This window comes from Haemaphysalis longicornis, unplaced genomic scaffold, assembly GCF_048455015.1.
Source record: "Haemaphysalis longicornis isolate Haplotype H1 unplaced genomic scaffold, Haemaphysalis longicornis Haplotype H1 scaffold_5, whole genome shotgun sequence".
Classification (NCBI taxonomy): Eukaryota; Metazoa; Arthropoda; class Arachnida; order Ixodida; family Ixodidae; genus Haemaphysalis; species Haemaphysalis longicornis.
This window is the reverse complement of record NW_027526385.1, coordinates 20,254,564-20,273,974: the sequence shown is the minus strand read 5'-3', so window position 1 is coordinate 20,273,974 and position 19,411 is coordinate 20,254,564. Positions and strand designations below refer to the sequence as shown.

Genomic DNA, 19,411 nt, shown 5'->3' with positions numbered 1-19,411 from the left:
ATCTCATTCACTCGCCTTGTCCCTCCATACGGCGTTGTTGTTGTCCGTCCACATGGAGGTAGAAAAATTCCGTCCACACCCCTCCCCCATCCTCCTCGCCGCGCGAGCTGCGCTCTCCGCCGCTCACCCCTTCTCCTCTGCGAACACTCTCTCGCGAGGGGCATTGTATTGGATTCGATTGGGTTGGCTTGGCTTGGCTTGGCTTGGATTGGATTGGATTGGATTGTGTTGGATTGTGTTGCGTCATAGCCGTGCCACGTTGCCGCGGTCGTTCCAGCACCGGCGTTCCGATTTCCATCGATGCGTTGAATGGAGCCAAACAGTTCTGCTATCGCCCAACAACCGTAACAAGCACCGATCACTGTGATAACAGGCACCACTGAAGACAAGGCTGCGAAGCGGCGTGAACGGCGGCGTTACGGTCACGACCGTGTACCTCGCACCCAACCTCTCACGCGCTCAAATCGAAGAGTACGTGCACAACGCGATGGAGGAGTCTCACTACAGCGTCAACTCGACCACACCGTTCCTCTTGGCCGGAGACTTCAACGTGGACGTGCGCAGGCACGATTGGTTCGTGCGTCACATGGCGGTCAAGTACTCGCTGTAGTGCATGACCACTAGTGCCCCAACAACGATACGGGGCGCGTGCATAGACTTGATCTTCGCTGCAAATTGCACGGTGGTCCCGTTACTTCACCATCCACTACCCGTACACTTCAGCGACCACAAGGCCGTCATCGTTGACGTTACGCCGCGTGAAAGAATACATCATACGCGTTCCTCACACGTTTCACGCAATTAGAGAATCAACCCAACGGAAACACCAAGTGAACCCCCAAGATGCGTCGCATCACCACAGGGTTCCCCTCGCGGGAAGGTGGGGTAATTTTTCGTTACTGTTGCCGTTTGAATTCTTAAATTGTCGCTAGGAGCTATAGTAGCACGGGCAACAGCAGGCGACGGAGTGAGTTTTTTTTCTGGAGTAGATGTAGTATTTCATTTGGTATTGCAAAAACCAAGCATCCATGAATTTTTCAATAAAAGAACACCGCAATTATCACTTATGTATTTATTTTTTGCCTCATAGTTGTGTAATGTCTTGTTCTTGTTCAACAATGTTGACATAACAGGCTTAGACAGACAGACGGACGGACCAACATTTCTTCGTTTAAGTAGCCCAATATCGTCTTTAATTATAGAATGTTTTGGCGAAAGAGGCAGCCGTGCATATCTCTTCACTTTGCACTGCTGTGCTCAGTGTTGCGGCAAGTTAACTTGAGACCACAACGTACCCCAGCCAGAGAAGGCTTCCCATGCGTTGATATGTGAAATCTCTCAAAGGGATCTTGAGATTTTATCCTCTTAATAGCTTTAAATTTTCAACGCTTTGCGGGCACAGCTATAGACTACATCCGAAGTTGTAACGCTTTAATAAAACCGGCTAAATGTTGCCAAACCTTCCTGGGAACTCAGGTCATCCACGGCTTGGAACCAGCCAGCTGACGGGAAGGGTGACCTGCCCAGCATCCACAGCAAGACCCAGTTGCCGGTTCCCCTCCCGGAGCCAGAACAATCCGGCTCGGTCTCATTCAAGGACATCCTCCAGCGCATGTCCGACATTGAAGTGAGTGCGGAAAGTGCATACGCAATCGCGATGGCGCGCAGTAATAGTTTTCGCAGTCCGTCTTTTCCGTCGTTACGTAGTTACCGTGATTACCGGGACCCGACTGTGCCTGCGCGTGCGGAAGGATGAGGAGGAAGGGCGAGGAGGCGCACCCTACCGTGACAGATGCACGAGCATGGCGAGGGCCTGCCCGCCGAACAAATTTCCCTACCGCGTCGAATGCGCAAGTGCCCAGAGGGGTCCCGGTCAACACGGTAACCACGTACAACACGAAACAAACGTACTGCTAAAACTCTCTATTAGCTACGCCCAACCCATGGGCGCGTAATAGCGGCGTACTCGAGCATGGACAGAGTTCGGCGTAAACACGTGCAGATGGGTGTAACTCCGGCGTACAGCGAATGCACTGGTACGCATCTGTTCCGCCGAAGTTTGTCCGAACCGCGCGGAAACTAGTTCCGCTTGCTGTCCAAGCCGGCCCACGGAGTAGCTAGGTAAGGAGAGCGGGGTACGGTGCATTCCCTTTGCGTTTCATCCGAGGTTGGCAATGAGTTGTCATGCAAAAAAAAAAAAAAAAAAAGAAATCCGGTTTACATTGTTCCTCGTTCGGGTGCAGTTGAATAGTCAGAAATGTTGAAGACAATCTTCGGTTGAAGCGGGATCATTGGCGTTAGGCCTATATTTCATCTCACAAGCTAGCTGCAGCACTGTGGAGGCTACATTGTTATCAATAGTGTGCCCACTGAGGGCGCCTAATCCGCCGTGAAGGGGGTCCTGAAAGGACACTCCCTTCTCCCCTCTCGGCAAGTGGCACCGCACGGCCCCGGCGCCTTTTGTCACTTCCTTCTCGGTGAGTTAGGCGCCCTGAGGGTGACAACAGTTTAGCCTCCACAGTGCTGCAGCTAGCTTGTGAGATGAACTATAGGGTGTACAGCGGGGGTTGCTAGGCCTCGCGGGTGTACTTTTACGCGCGCCTACGTCGATGTGCGAATATTACGAGCCCATGTGGTTGGGCCGTGGCCCTCGCGCAGATGCATTGGACAACCATAGTGCACTTCGTGTGTCTTTGCACCCGCATTACGTCACGCGGCGTTGCGTTGTTATACTGCTGGATAAGCGTTTGACGTAGCTGCCTTACTGGGAACATAAAATCCTCGAAGTCCGAAAGGCGTGTATGCTCGCGTTCGTTATTTGGTTTTCTTGGTCTGAACATAAAACTCGTTTTCTTAATTCAGAAAGCCTATATGATTTCCTTAAAGGGGCCCTGAAAGGCGTTTTGAGCACACTAAATTGACTAGCGCAATCGTTAGATTGGGTCGTCAACATCATCTGTGCCAAGTATTACTCTTTTACGCGCAGCGGAAAGCTCACACTTTTGTTGCAAAGTTTGTCGCTTTTTTCTCACCCTTTCCTTCGTGTTTTTGGACGCCGCCATCTTCACATGTCTACATCATCGATTCCCAGATGTTCGTCATGAGCTAGACATCCTGCTATTGGGCGGCTTTTTCACGCACTTCCGGCAAAGAGATGAGTCGTCTGCTCAGCGTCGGCTCGCCGGCTGATCTGCCAGCGGAGTGCCGGAGTGCTTGGACATTTTACGACAAACGAAACAAGTGTAAACAAACGCTTAACCGTTTGTATTGAATGAAACAGGGCCATAACACGACATGAATATTATCTTACTTGAGTACGTTCCATAAAGAAAGCGTTGAAGCCCCGTGGCACTTCTTTCTTGCAATCGCAGAGAACGCCCTGAGCCGAATGCCCGGGTTTGACGCATACATTTTATTCAACTTCCAAACAATCCAGAGATGCGTTTCGAACGAACACAACGTCACAACATGCGTTGCAAGACCGAACCGCGATTGACAGACGATGGGTTGCCTCCTCCTGCCCCTCGTAAATTCGGCACTCACCTCGCGCGCGGTTTGCGGGGACGAACAGCAAGTCACTTAACTCTGGCGCACAAACCGAGATGGCTTTTAGCCACGCACACTGCACATACCCCATGCGAGGTTGAGTCGTACGCCGCTTGAGAAAGATAATCCAGACCATGGGAAGCACTATCCACCCGCAGAAGCACAACGTAGCATTTCATCGCGAAACAAAGGCGTCCACAACACACACACCATCGCCTCCTGTAATGCCAAACGCATCTCGCACTTCCAAATAGGAGTGTGTAGTATGCCTGCAGTGCCCATATGCCGCGAGGTGGGGCCCCAAGCTGAACCGGGATCACGCAACCGTAACTGACTTGTAGAGCGGTTTGTGCCTTGTTGCCAGGGCAACCGATGTTTAATATTGTCAAAGAAATGGTGCTCGCTCCAGCGCTAGAAAGCTCAGAGCCGCGCCGGAGCATGTTTTGCCAACGTTGCCGCTCTCCACCACGCGTCGCCCCAAGCTGAACTGGCGTTTTGTGCACGGGTTCTGCATCGGTTTAAAATGTCTTTTTCACATGCCGCCGGCAGGAATTACCACCGCCGCAAAATAAGACCCGGCACCAGCGGGGCCACATCTGATACGGCGCTTTTTGGATAAACAGTGCGCTGTGCATCCAAGGGAGCGAGCGCAGGATCCTCCCGGTGCGGCTGCGAGTTCGCCGCCGATAATAAGTCGCGTGCCGCCGATAGCAAAGTTCTGCAGCAACGTACACCGCGAAAGGGCAAGGCCAGGCCGCCGCACACATGGGGCCAGATTTTTCGTTCGCTTTTCCAGCCTTGAGCGGAGCGCGTGATTCATGGTGTCAACAAAGCTTGCCCGTAGCAGACGGCTGTGTGAGCAGCGCAATAGCGGAAGTACGTCACCGCCGGGGAGCGCAGAATCATGGGAGGGAAGGCTCGCTAGCCGTCAACAGCGGAGAGTAAGTTGAAAGGAGGAGGAAACGCGGCGCGACGATAATGCGCGGTTTTTGATTTCCGATTTCTCAGCTAATACTCATCGCTTCAACAAAATTCTTGCGGGAGGAGATTGCTAATACATTGCTTTATTTGGTTACATGTACATCCACGCATCGGCGGAAGGTATTTCAGGACCCCTTTAACATTCTAGACCACTGGCTTTCTTTTCTTTACTCTTTAACGAGCACGTCACTGCTACGTAAATTAAGCCGTGTAAATTTGTCTGTGCGTGCGGGTGTGCGTGCGGATGCATGGTGAACACACTCATCACCTGTCATTACATTCCAGAAGGGTATGCTGATGGGCCAGTTGGTACATTGTTAGACTAAGAAAAACAGCGCAAACGACGGGACGAAGTGGTTTAGTCTTACCTGTCTTCGTCCCGTCGTTTGCGCTGTTTTTCTTAGTCTGTCATTACATTCTGTTTTCTTACGAATTCTCCCGAAGAAAACCTCGTTGCCTCTCTTTTTTTCCCCTTCTAGGTGAGCATGGAAGACATGAACAGCTCCATCAATGAGATCCTGGAACGCATCAGGGGTCGCTCGGGGCCCAGCAACAGCGAGAGCGGCCGCAAGGCCAGCAGTGGCGCCAGCAGCAGCGCCTCGAGCAGCGCCAGCGAGACGAGCGACAGCGACGACGATGACAGCGCCTCCACCGGCGCCAGCTCGGCGACGGAGAGCGACGACGAGTCACGCCCCGAGTCCCCGGCAACCCACTAGCGAGGATTTTTGGTCGGAGAAGGCAATCTACAGCAGCTTGAAATAAAGCTCCCGCAACCTATTAATTTGTCGGGAATAGGGTTGCAGGCGAAAGTGCCGCGCCCGTGGAATTCGTTATGTTCGCTACGGCGGCCGTATAGGTATGTACATGCATGCATATTGTCACGTGGTCAAAGACGACGCGGTTGTCTTCAAGGAAAATAAGTTTCTTGGAGCGAATTTGTGCTCCCCTAACAACTCAAAACAATACAGAGGCGGCGAAGCAGTAATCAACCAGAGTGACTTGCGCAGACGAGTGTCGTCGAATCACCCGCCGCGGTGGCTCAGTGGCTAAGGCGTTGCGCTGCTGAGCACGAGGTCGCGGGTTCGTTTCCCGGCCGCGGCGGCCGCTTTTCTGATGGAGGCGAAAAGCAAAAACGCCCGTGTGTACGAGATTTCGGCGCACGATAAAGATCCCCAGGTGGTCAAAATTAATCCGGAGCCCTCCACTACGGCGCGCCTCATCGCCTGCGTTGCGTCGGCGCGTTAAACCCCACAATCAATCAATCAGTGTCGTCGAATCGAATGCCGCGGCCTCTGCTCTGCAGGCTTTTATCTTTCGGCGCAAGTGTTTCTGAACCGTTGATTCACATCCAGAACATTGTTGATCACAGAAGATTATTCTGGGCTAGCGACGTTAGGGCGAAACAGTCTGCTTATCTGAATGTGATAGCCCGTGCGGCATAAAAATAATGGAAGACTTTGCTTGGAACGCAGATAACACAGCCGGGCTTGACCCGGCAGTAAAAACAAACAAACCCATACATGGTTCGCGGCAATATGTAGGCACATTCTATACCTACATTACACAAATACATACACATACATGCATACATATACATGCACACATACATACATCATACATATACGTATGTTTTCCATTCTCATGTGACATAATACCGTGAGAATATATATACTTATTCCATCATGCTCACAGCGCAAAAAACGAACCCCGCAAGGCCATCAGTGGCGCCAGCAGCAGCGCCTCGAGCAGCGCCAGCGAGACGAGCGACAGCGACGACGATGACAGCGCCTCCACCGGCGCCAGCTCGGCGACTTGTTCTCTGTCCGCGGTCCGCTTTTCTGCGCTAAAAACATCTGAAGTGACTTATTTTTATTAGTAGCACTTAGTGTTTGTATTGCACAACCTTTCCAGTATTCCTGGCCAGCCCTGGCTGTGAACTGGTACCACTGTGCTCGGAATGGGACCCGTGATGATAATAGCAACCGGCATCACGGGGCCCATTCAGAGCACTGCAGTAATAGAAGGTACCGTCGAAAGTCTGAAATAGATACTGTTGCTAGCGAACGCAAGTCAAGACATAACAGTACTCTGCGGGATTAAAATTGCCCATGAAGTTGCACAGTGTGGGGTCTATTCGCCACTGTACTTTTCTCTCACGGATTGTAACCAAATAATCAGGCTTTTTGTCTTGACTTTTAAAACAAAAGCTCTATTACTCCAGGTACAAATTCCGAAAAAGCTTTGCTGCGTCAATCTGACTTTAAAGCTCACTTAAGGTCAAGCCAGCGCCTCCTGCTGTTGCGCAGTGAAAGCATCTAATCGCTTGTTGTGTGGAGAGAGTGATACGGAGAAAGAGAAAGGGCGAAAGCCATTGGGAAAGGATACAAGGAGGCGCTGGCTGCATTCAGTTTACTGGACGTTCGCGCCTACAGCCCGAGCAGGGTCTGTTTTGTCTTGTGATGTGCGCACATTCACTGCGCGCTCGCTCTTCCCACCCATCAGTACGTCGCCTTTACTGGGCGTACCATCCACCCGACATACGCCCCACCTGCGTTCCCGCATCGCTTCCTGGGAGGACTGGCTGAACCCGCGCCATGGCGGGGACGGGGTGGCGGCACAAGACTCCTGGGTGCCATCTTCCGTTAGTTAGGGACTCTGGGAATTCTAGGGACCGGCCGTCTCCCAATGAAGAGACTAAGAGGCTGTGGCATGACGGCCCGGACTAGGGCTCTCTCTCTCTCTCTCTCTCTCTCTCTCTCTCTCTCTCTCTCTGTCCGTCCGTCCGTCCGTCCGTCCATCCATCCATACATACATCCATCTCTCTCTCTCTCTCTCTCTCTCTCTCTCTCTCTCTCTCTCTCTCTCTCTCTCTCTCTCTCTCTCTCTCTCTCTCTCTGTGCGAAAACCGCGTTCAAGCACAGCAAATTTTGTTTCTTGCATACACGTTAGGTGATGACCACAAGAGCTGCGGGTGGCAAACGAAGTTGGAAAAACCTATCGAAGAAAGTCGTTAACTCAGGGGGCCCTGCAAACTGACTTACCGCCAATACGAATGACCTTTGAAATGAATTTCGGTAAATGCGCGGGAACAGTATATCTCTGTCACACAAATGGGAGGACGATGACCTGTCTTCTTGTGGAGAGTCGCATTGTTCAAATGCTATTGCGTGCGTGCAGTGCTGAGAACACAAATCTCCGTTCGAAGACGCCGAGCAACCAAGCCTCTAGATCTAGCGTGGCGAGAATACAAAGGCTTGGGGTTATCACTCTCTTTTAGTGCGACAGATTGCCGTACGACATAACGGGTTATCAATCGAATGGCATTGAACAGGTGTTCAAGTTAAAGGGGTACTGACACACATTTTGAAGGTGAAATAACTTCGAAGATAGATTGATGTGAACACGCATACATCATCTGCAAAATATCAGCGGCGAATACAGCCTAGAACATATTTAAAATCAATTTTAAAGTGTGCGAAACGCAACCGAGCAGCCAGCAGAGGACCACGCGCAATCGACATCCCGTGGATATTTTGTAAATAAACAACATCCAACACGTCATGAGCTTGTGTTTGCCGCTTCCGCACTGCCGGCGTTTTTCGCCGGCTCGCCGGCTCGCCGCTCCAATCGGAGGGCGGAGCTTCTGCTCTCGAGAACGAACGACCCGATCGTTGGCGGCGGAGGTACCGTGATTTCGTCGGCTCATCGGGCATCTGGCCGCCACCAAAGGTCTACAGCGATTCCTGGCACCCTTTTTTTATTACTTTTTATTTACATTGGATGCGAAAATGCGCCGGAGACACGAAAAGCCCACTGAGCGAGCCGCACGGTCGCTGTGCAGGCGGCGGCCATGGCCGCGAAGTGGTGCAGGTCGGCGCAGGTAGCTCGAGTCAACGTTTTTAGATTAGGTTAATCTAAAAACTTTGGCTCAAGTGATGGCTTGTTGCCGCTGCACGAAATTGCACCCAAGTCTCAACCATGCCAGCTTATATGAGAAAGGAGTTAATGATGCGATGGCGGGTTGCATAAAAAATTGTCATCTGCACCGAGCAGTGCAGATGACATTGCTCGTAAGATATCCGCCGCAGTGCTAAGCCGAACACATCTGTAGGCGGACCTGTAGGCAGACCGGCCGGCTGCTCCCAGCGCGCGTCTTGCCACCCACCGTCTCGAGCGTCGCGCGTCGTTCTTTAGCCACGGTAGCATTTGCACTCGCAGCGCCTGCGTCACGTCCGCGGCTCATTAAGCGGCTCACGAGATCAGTACGTGGGGGCATTCGCAGAAACTGCCGGCGATGCGGATTCGACAGTGCTACGGCAGCTCTGCTCTGTGATATCCCTCGGACGGTCACGTGGTCAGTTTTGTTCACATAAAATCCATCGTTTCGCGGCACCCGCTGAAACCGAAACTGCGACTGCCGCATTGAAAATACCTCTAATTAAACAACCGTCGCACGCTGAGTCAAATGAAGTTTCTACAGGTGATAAGTAGGTCACTAGCTACTTATCGCAAAAAAAAAAAAAACAAGATGCAAAATTTTTGTGTCAGTGCCCCTTAAAGGAGCCATGAGGAAAAAATACAACTTTGTTGAATTTGAAAGAACTAGGATTCAGTATCTCACTCAGGTCCATTACAGCCACAAAAGATGTTTTTTAACGAAAAAAGCAAGAAGTATTTAAAAACTTTCAAATTTCAGTTTTCCGAGTCCTGTTTGGGAAAGCTGGATTCCACTACAGACACAGTAGGCACTTATACAGGTATGGCCGATCGCGCTGTATTCTTGCATGCGGCGTTGTGTTTTTGTTGGTCCTCAACGTCGGAAATTCAATTTCTTAATCTGCGTATCTTAAGCCTTGCATCTCCTGACTAGAATGCTATTTGGCTGCAAAGCGCCCGTAATCATATTCAAAAATGTGCCTATTCATAGCCTTAGCGCCCCGAAGAGCAGTACTTAATGCATTCCAAAGCAGTGACACCGTGCGCCATACATTAGGGTACTCTGAGCTATCCCTTTCAGCATTTGCTAAAACGAAATACCCAAGCGACCATGGCGTCAGGCTTGCATGCAAGTTACTCGGATTTTAATAGGGTGACATTTTTTTATTCATTCGGGAATAACAACATTTTTATCACAAATTTAGCTAATGTTTTACTTGTGGGCCGTGGTTGGTTTTGCTACTTTTACGATGGCTTTCATAGAAGGCGCTGCGGTTTTTGTTGACCTCTCAACGTTATACGCAGATGAACTTGTTTCCTTGGCTTCTTAAGGCTAAAAGTTGGGTTAATTAGTTCCTGACTCGAATAGATATCACAGCAAAAACAAAACAAGAACAGAGAACCAGCTGCGGTTTGTCTGTGTTGGAACGGTGTGAAAGAGGCTTCAATTCCGAGAATTTACATCGCGTATTGTAGATGGCGTCGCAAGGGCGAGCGATGATATTCGCATCTTTCTTCCTCCTTTGTTTTCGCCGGTGAAATGCATCCTCGACTGAAAAACGGAGACCGGTGCACCAGCTCACCAAAATCGGCGACTGGAAGCCACGGACCTTGGTTTAAGTTCTGTAGAGCAAAAAAGGTGGTCAAAAGAGAGTCCCCGGCGCCGCGACTACCTTTTACGCTTGGTGAGTCAAAAAGATGTGAGCTAGCGCCCACTTGTGCAGGTGTTCCGCACCGTGTCCCTAGTTAGATGCATACTCGCGGGAGGGCGCAGCGAGCCCGAAGGAAGGCAGTGGTCCTCGATTTGAAGAACATCCCCCTCGCGAGGGGCACGATCAAATGCAGAGCATTTCCGGGGCGCACGACGTTAAGTAGTTTGCGTTACGTTAATGTTGTTGCACTTGTGGCAACTGCTGACGAGAGAGCGCTCGTCAGCAGTAATTTGAATGAGTCAACGATATAAGGCGCGTTCGTAGCGTACCATTCTGTGTCGGCTTTGTGGCGCAGTGGGTAGAGCACCATGTACATTGCGTTCCACCCGCAGGGTCGAGGGATCGAAACCTGGCGTCGGATAGTATTTTCTTTTATATAGTGTAGGGGGAGGGGTGCGGACTACGACTACGGACGTCAACGCGGGTGACATCGTGAGTTACTGAAATGCTCTGCATTTAAAAGTAACCAATCATTGTTTCCACAGACTGCAGCGGAACAGCGTCGGTTCGGCATGACGGCATCAGCGATGGCTGAGGGGCTAAGGCGCTGGGTTGCTGAGCACAAGGACGCGGGTTCGACTCCCGGCCACGGCGGCCGTTTTAAGTGCGAATGCACTTCTTAAGCGACCCTGAACCTGCGTCCACCGGCGATGTCCGCGCACGTGGAGATGGGCGCGCGCAGCCTGGCCGCTGACATGGCACATACCCACGTGGGGGATTGGCCAGGAATCTCCTCGTCTTCCTTGGCAACGGGGGGAGATGGGCGCGCGCTGCCTGGCCGCTGACATGACACATACCCACGTGGGGGATTGGCCAAGAATCGGGCGTGAGAAGGGCTAATGCACCCGCTTAAAGGAGTACTGACACGAAATTTCAAAGCTGAGATCCGCTCTAGCAATCAAGTACAACGACAACACAAATAGGTGTCTGTGAATAAATGCATCTTTCTTTCTTTGTAGTTGTGTGTGTGTGTGTGTGTGTGATCTCTCTTTCGCGAACATTACCGAACCGCGCAAATTCAACTCGTGCATTCGCACTTTCACATTCTTCCCCTCGGGGAAATGCGGGGAATTTTTTTCTTGTGGAGGCGAAAAGCAAAAACTCCCGTGTGTACGAGATTTCGGCGCACGTTAAAGATCCCCAGGAGACTAAAATTAATCTGGAGCCCTCCATTACGCCACGTCTCACAGCCCAGGCATAGCTTCGGTGCGCTAAATCCCCCAAAGTTTGCAAAAATATCATGTAAAATAGCGAGAGTAATGAATATATATATATTTGAAGTGTATTTTTTTAATTTAGCGTAGAATTAACGGAAAATGAAATATGACTATAATGAAGGAGAAAGTTGCGGTGGTATAAGAGATACGAAGTAGGGCGAGGACTTTGAAAAGACATACTCATTCCAGGACTCACATTGGGAAACTCAGTACTCTGCTCATAACCAGACACCGCACCATGCCTAGCAGTGAACCATAAAAGGTAGGAGAATTGGTTTCAGGAGCGCATGGCAAAGCAATTAATAAAGAACAGAGCGGTCGATCGGTTGAGCGCCGTTACAGGTCAGTGAAGCTGCATAAAACTGAAATATGTTTTGAAAGGAAATAAAAACAATGCATCGACGTAAGTGGACAGCTAAAGTGTTAAGCTTCCTCTACAGAAAAACTCCGTGTAAAAAAATGAATATGCTACAACAACAGCAAAGGCGTTACGACAGTAAGATAACTAAAGAGATGCAAAAGAAACAGAGGAATAAATGCGAGAGAAAATGAAATCGAAAACGTTGTTAGAGATGGCAGTTTCTAAATTTCCCCGGCTTTAGTGACCAAAGTAAAAGCAATGCATAAGGCGCTTCGCCATCTATGCGGGTGGCTTAATCAGTAATAAAACTTGCCAGTACGAAAAACCAAAAACCTATGCAGGTTGTTGCCTTGTGTATTATTGACGCCTTATGTATTGACGCTTTATATATTGACGCCTTATGCTTTTACCCTGTTGACGAAAGCCAGAGTGTTCCAAAAGTTACCATTATGTCCTGTGGCTTTTGCAGCATGATTTCGCGCTGTTAGAAATGTGCAGGCTGACAAGTGGGATATTTGAGTGGAACATTTCAATTCGATAGGTCCAAGGGTATAGGGCTTCTCTTTTTTAAGCTGCAGCGAGTTGCTTGCGTACATAAAAAAAAATCGCTGTAGGGAAATATACCCGAAAGGATTGCGCGTGCGTCATCTTTAGAGGGAAAACAGAAACGATTCAGCGCATTTTTTTTTGAAATGTAGTAAAATATCCACACCAATCAATGTTAGATAAATGCCCCGTTGCCGAAGTTATAGTGTTAAAATTTACCAGACAGAAAGTAAACGGAAACCCGTGGAGGTGACTAAAAAATGTTCTAATGCTAGCCGAGCAGAATAAGACGCAAGAATGTAGCGTGGCACACCACCACCTTTTACGAACAAAAGTTCTTACTCGAGAAAATCACTAATATCAGCTATGAAATTAGCAGGGTAGTGTAATGTGGATGCATTCGCTTCCAAGATTTGATGGCACATCATCCCCCCAACAGGAAGTGGACAGCGAAGCATTCATTATCACTATCGTCATCCTTAGCACTCCTCGTGCGCTCGGCATTTCACAATACAGAAATATAGGTTCTGTTCTTTTTAATAATGAACAGCCTCTCCCATCTATCAGGATCGAAGGCTATAACCCACGTGAGTATCGTTCCAGATGAACCGAAATGTAGAGAATGTACTGCTAATGTCCTAAAATAAGAAGCACACTGCTGAATCGTGCTGACTTTTCCGCACAGTTTTTGTTGAAACACGCGACTATTGGGGAGGTACATGTCCCTGCAACCGCGGAGAACAGGGCTTGTATGACGTCATCTTAGGGATCGCCGCATGTGGTAATTACGTAACTCGGGCTCCACTTCACCACTGTCTTGTTTTTCGCTGCTGAGTGGACGTTTGATGATAGTTCGCACACGGTGAGAAATGCGAAGGATGAGAGTGGGAAAGATGGAGTGCTAACGATGACGTATTTTAGCCAAGGGTAATTTATATCGTAAAATAAAGTTCCCAGTCGTAAAACCGCTACAAGATTTTTATAGGTGGGCGCCTTGACGGTTTTTGTTGCTGCTGTAGTTGTTGTTTTTGTTATTGTTGGTTGGTCGGTCGGTCGGTCGGTTGGTGGGTCGGTCGGTCGGTCGGTCGGTCGGTCGGTCGGTCGGTCGGTCGGTCGGTCGGTCGGTCGGTCGGTTAGTGGGTTGGTGGGTTGGTTGGTTGGTTGGTACCAAAAATGAATGGCGTGCACCCACTCTGGGGGATTGGCCAAGTCAGATTGGGTAAACTGGTTAAGGATTCAAACTAGGTAAAATAGAGCTGTTGTTACAGGTGTAGTCGTCGTCGTCGTCGTTGTTGTTGTTGCTGTTAGCGCTCACGGCTAGTGCCCGCTACTTCGCGAACTTCCGTGCAAGGCGTCGGAAAATCAGCGCCGCTTAATACTGTTAATGTCTATTGGTTCTCTTGCACATTGAGCGAGCCCAGAAGAAGCGTGAACAGGCCACCTATTAATCCCAGCCAATTGGGTATAACGAAGAGGATGCAACAAATGAGAGAAGTCAGGTTTTCGTTCTGTCGTAGGTCGTGGAGTACGCAACACGACATTTCAATGATTGTTTTTGAGGATTGTTTGCAAGTCGACTTTAACATAGTTGTTTGTAAAAAAGTTGCTGAGTGGTTCAGAACTCCATGTGATTACCTCACAACTTCAGGAAGCATTTCCTTTAATTTGAGTGGCATGTAACAAGGCTGCGCAAATTCCTTGTGCACCCAGGCGTTTGTATTTTAGTGTGCTAACAAGTGTGACATGAAGCTTTTGCATGCAAAGACATTTACTGTGCAAGCCCTGACGCTTGCAACATGGCCGGTTGAAGCTCGAAGGTTGTCTGTGGAACTTGTCTGTGAAGGTTGTGTGTGAAGGTTGTCATAACTTCTCGTAACTAAAGAGAGTTTTAGCAGTCCGTCTGTTCCATCGTGTACGTAGCTAGCGTGTTGACCGGGACCCGTCTGGGCACTTGGGCATTCGTCGCGGTAGGGGATTAGTTCCGCGGGCCTGCCTTCGCCATGTCAGCGCCTCCTCGCCCTTCCTTCTAACCCTTCCGCGCGCGCAAAAGTTGGTGTTGAATGGACTCAAAAGACAAAAGTAATTATTTTTTCTGCCGGTTCATACTGAAAGGTCGGGACCGGAGCAGAAACAGACCATAACTTCTTATTCACAAACCTAATGTCGACTTTAAAGGAAAAATAAGAAATATACAAGTTCTGTATGGTCGATTTACGCTAGACGGTCATCTGCAGAGCAGAAACGTGTGCAATAACTCCATATATCTTCTCAGATATATTGCTGGTTTGCAAGGAAAAATGAAGAAGTAGAAGATTTTTTTCAGGAGTGAACAAGTCAGAATACCAATCACGCCAACTGCAGCGCATACTTGAAACGAAAAATATTTTGGAAAATTTGCCTGATTTCCAGCCAATTGATCGCCCTGCCTCTATTACGTCAGGGTAACTGTTTTGCGTGATTGGCCGTCACTAACAAAAGCTGCCGCCAATAAACATGATTTGGTCACGGCAGTGGCGCTCCCAGTTTGGTTTACTAGCACGTTTCCAATCTATCACGCAGTTAACACACCCATTACTCTGTTTTTAACAACTCCGTACCGGCCGCACAGCTCACATTCTGTGGCGAGACATTTGAAATTTGTAAATATTTGAGATCTCTTTTTTTATTGCTTGAACGCAAAGTTTTTGAGGATTGAAGTTGAACTGAGCGAGTTATAACTGACTAGTTCTTCCAAATCGAACAGGTAAGTAGGCTGTCAGAATGACGCTTTTTTTTCATCGCTCAGGAATTGAGAGATAGAAGTCTAAAGGGGGTGACTTGGAGGTGTACTTGCGGACACCTTCTCATTGCAACGCAAAGAAGGCTAGCTTTTAGGTGCGCGCGCACATGAGCCCATGCGAAGTATATATTCCTGGGTGGTCCGGCATTCCATTTAGTTTCGGTTGTGTTTGACTAGCGGTGCTTGTGTGATTCGCTGGAGGCTTTTCGAACCAAAAATGTTCTTTATACCATCTTCTCAAAGGCGTTTTGAGTGTACTTAAGTTCTTCAATGGGCTCGGTTAAGCCCTAAGTATCTGCCACAAATGATAAGACAGGAACTCGCACTGGTATTGCAGTACAGGCAACGAATCAACTATTTATTGCGGAGTGCTTCTCGAGAGCATTCCAGTCGATGTATATTTGCATGACTGATTTCTTTATCGCAGTTCAGATGGGTAGTGATACCATGCTAGTCTCGCACCGGCATGTATTGCGGTTTCTTGTTCTATTTTCCGCCTCTTGAACTTCATGGCGACATAAATGTCGTCTACAAAACCCCGCAATGAGCTCTCGTAATCCGAGGAGCTTTGGTAGAATGGTGATCGTGCTCCTGAAACCACATGGCATAGGTTCGGCCCTCAGTACGTGAAGTAAGGGGGAAAACAACACTCGAAGAACGCGACAGGGGGAGGGAAATACAAATACTGCGCCGGATAGCAATGAACACATCTGTTGTGGGTGCTATTTAGCGCATGTGTTATCGTCTTCTTTTTTTGTCTAATCCCACGCGCTGTTTTCATTCATTTCGTAAGAGGTTCTCCAAAAAGAATGGACCCCCCGTTCTCATCCTACCCCACCGGCCTCTGGCCTCCCCTTCCATTAGAGCTCGCAGCAACAACAACAATTACATAGCAATCATCCCAGGATTCAATATTACTGAGAAGTATGCTATATCTTTGTTTGAAATGTCTGCTGAAGTGCCCCCTCCAGCACGCACGTACGCGCGCATAAAAAGTGGACGATGGTTTTGGAAGTGCTAAAGGTATTTTGTGCCTAAAAAAGGGGATGTCTTTCGCGACTCTAAAACTGACCAAAGGGGCCACGAAGACAAAAAAAAAAGTTTATTTCATTAAAACGACTGCTTTGGCCGGAGAACAATACCAGTCTTATTGCGAACTTTGAACAAACAATGGAGATATTAAAAATACATGGGAAGCAGTGGCGCCTCACCAGACACTTTCCGGGAACTTTTGTTTGACGTCACAAAATCTTGTTTGTGCGATTGGCGGCCGCCGAACTGACCATCGCTAAGACTCGCGACTGTACGATTGTAGTGGGGCCTCTAGTTCCGTTTGATCGCATCACTTGAAAGCTAACGTGCAGCTAACGTGCTAACTGCTAATGAACTGAACTGCTAACGTGCAGTTCACTCTAGTGCAGCTAACAGACAGGCGATTACGTTAGTGCTGGCCCATATAAAGTCACTCCTGCCCATACACGTCACCGTAGCGCGAAATTTGGAAATTTTTAAATACTTCTTAAGTTCCCTTCGGTTAAAAAACGATTGCGTGGCTGTTATGTATCTGAGTGAGACACCAGATACAAGTTCGTTCAAATTAAACTAAGCTGTTTTTTGTTTTCATTGCATCTTTAAAGGGACACTGAAGTGAATTTGTCAAGCTCCCGGTTTTGCTTGCGCTGCGTAGGCTGGCTCAAATTAACACACTTCTCATCGTTTATCCGGGCGATAAGGCGATATTTGTTTTATAAAGCTTGAAAGAAGAAAATATACCACGCGTGGTTTGCGGCGGCTGCACCAACTAACAGCAGTGACGTCAGGTAAAGACGCTACGTGATTGGACGATGTTCAAACAAGTTTCAGTTTTGGTTCTGTAAAACAACATGCTGGGCATCCGATGTCATCATTGGATGGGAACTCTCCATATCTCAGTAATCAGCATGCCGCGCTTTTTCCGTGTTGTCGGCTGTAAGCACCAAAGGTGGGGGCAAAGTGAGTCGTATTTGAGCGTGTCCGGTGACGTGGAGGGCGTTCGTTCACTGCGTACGCCTGGGGTGGGGATCGTTACGATCCTAAGCTGTGCCGGCAGGCTTATCTGACGCATTTTACAGCCGACGACATGGCAGATGCCCAGCATGCCGATTACTGAGATATCCAGAATGCTCAGCCAAGGATAAAGTTGGATGCCATGCATTTTATTTCACAGAACCGAAACCGAAACTGGTTTGAATTCTAATCTCGAGCTTCGTCCAATCACAGCAGCACCTCGTGTGGACGTCACTGCTGTTAGTTGGTGCGGCCACCGTAGACCGCACATGTTAATTTTTCTTCTTTCAAATTTCATCAAATAAATATCGCTTTATCGACCGGATAAACAATCAAAGGGGTGTTTATTTGAGCCCGTCTACGTAATGGAAGCGTAAAGAGAAGCTGGACAAATGCACTTCAGTGTCCCTTTAAAGCACCTGACAGGCTCGGGATGAACTATTTTAGGCGTCACAAGCAGGTAGGGAAGAGCGCGCAACGTAGACTTCCAAAGCAGGCGGCCATACCACGTGATATTTTGCGCTCTAGACATTTGGTTCACTGGGCTAAAACCCTGGCTTGTGGCGTATAATGACGAGCGGTGGCACCTGTATGGGAGGAGGAAGGAAGGGAATAACTTAATTTCCCACTATTTCGGAACGGGTATCTTTTTCTTGAGGAGGGGAGGTGCCATATTTTAGGGCCCCTGTAGCCCTGGCCTCACTCGCGACCAGTCGTACCAGCTGTCATTGATCTTCCGGGTCCGAGCTTAGCAGCGCATTTTTCCACCGGTCAAAAGTTGGGTTGGGTATTCGGGGAATGTTTGGGATGTCGGGACATGCACACGTAACGTGGTCAAAGAAGGCACACTCAGTACAGGAAGAGCATTTGTTTGAAGGGTGAATACAACAATGCTCGAACTTCCCTGCTCCAGAATGGCGGAAGGCATTAAGTTTGGGTGCTGCGGTCGTGCACATGCTAAGTGCTATGTGGTGTTGGGGGTTTTGGAGGATGCTCCAATACCCTCAAAACCCCTCTTAAGGGTACTCGAAAGGGTATGTGAGGGTTGATATTTTCAGAGTTGTTGTGTTGTGGTATGCGCAGGTTTCTGGTTTTTTAATGTGGCGAGGTGGAAGCAGAAAGGAGGATGTAGCAAACCAAAAATGAACGCGACACAGCCTCTCACGTGCTCCCGCAGCGCCACACATTACCGAACCTTTTGAACAGTATCAATGCACAAAATGTTGACTTTTCGCGCATATCATTTGCAATTTTGCAAACAATCCTTTTTCTACAGTAGTTTGTAGTTCTCTCCGTTTCTTGTTTCGTATTCAGGTTATTTCTGTTGTCATTCATGTCTTTACGATGGAGGTTGTGTACCAATTCTGTGTCAATTGGGAATTTTTATAGCAGCCATAATTTGTTGAATTATATCGCATTCGAAGTATCGTACCTTTGTATTAGGCTTAAGTTTCGTTTTTTTTCGCTTTTACGCTTAGGCTGTGTAATTGGCGGCAGACACCTGCACAAATATATTTACGTTCCTCTTTTTTGTGTGCGCTGGCAATGAGTGTGTAACGTTTGCCAAAGATGCCGTGCGTACTGTATCAGGGTAGTGGGTATGCCAAGATGCCTTGCGCAGCCTTTGTCACTCTCCTTCTTGTGTAAGTTGTAGGTAAATAAATTGTATATAAATTGAATGAGAGAAAGAGAGTGACGTACGAGGTATGAGGTAGATGAGTTGGCATGGACGATGGGTGTTGCAGTAGGCATTTGTTTGTAAGCGCCGCCAAATAAACACTTTCTGCTAGGTTAGTTGATCGGATGATAAAAAGACGGTAAGTCGAGGGTTTGAATATTTGCGGGGGGATGTCATTGTAGTGAAATAGAAGTAACACGTCACCGCAACCTGAGACGCGGGCCGACATATTAGCACACACATGCGCATGCACGCACGCACGCACGCACGCGCGCACGCGCACGCGCACACACAGGCATTCATAGATTAGCCGGAATCGGCAAAATCATTCCGTAGCTAGATGGGTACTCAAATTATCTTTAGTGTACTTTCTGGGTAATTTTGTGTTGATTTTTATAAATATTTGCGCTGTGATTGACGCGCAATTTATCATACACTCCGATTTATGCATTTCTTGACTGAAAATTTTTGTTTGCCATGCACGAACAAGTTGGCACAATTTACTGCGTTTTTTTTTCATTCTGCTGTTAGGCTGCTTGTGGGAAGCGTTTATGACACGGGAAAGTTTCCAAGAGCAACTGTTTGCCATATTCTACGCCATAACGTACG

The 19,411-nt window shown here is 48.5% G+C and overlaps 1 protein-coding gene across 1 annotated transcript; it reads left to right on the top strand.

Annotated features, from left to right (window-relative positions):
* Window positions 1-487: 487 nt before the first annotated feature.
* LOC144139606 (uncharacterized) lies at window positions 488-5,337 on the top strand. The gene is made up of 3 exons (XM_077671901.1): window positions 488-573; window positions 1,477-1,627; window positions 5,007-5,337. The coding sequence occupies exons 1-3, from the start codon at window positions 488-490 to the stop codon at window positions 5,241-5,243; spliced, it is 474 nt and encodes a 157-aa protein (XP_077528027.1). The 3' UTR covers window positions 5,244-5,337.
* The last annotated feature ends 14,074 nt before the right edge of the window (window positions 5,338-19,411 follow it).

What these genes read in the sequence shown, in the direction of transcription:
- LOC144139606 (XM_077671901.1), top strand. Translation starts at nt 488, where the DNA reads ATGGAGGAGTCTCACTACAGCGTCAACTCGACCACACCGTTCCTCTTG. An exon ending in GACGTGCGCAGGCACGATTG is followed by an intron (nt 574 to 1,476) that starts GTTCGTGCGTCA and finishes CTGGGAACTCAG; the next exon opens with GTCATCCACGGCTTGGAACC. An exon ending in AGCGCATGTCCGACATTGAA is followed by an intron (nt 1,628 to 5,006) that starts GTGAGTGCGGAA and finishes TTCCCCTTCTAG; the next exon opens with GTGAGCATGGAAGACATGAA.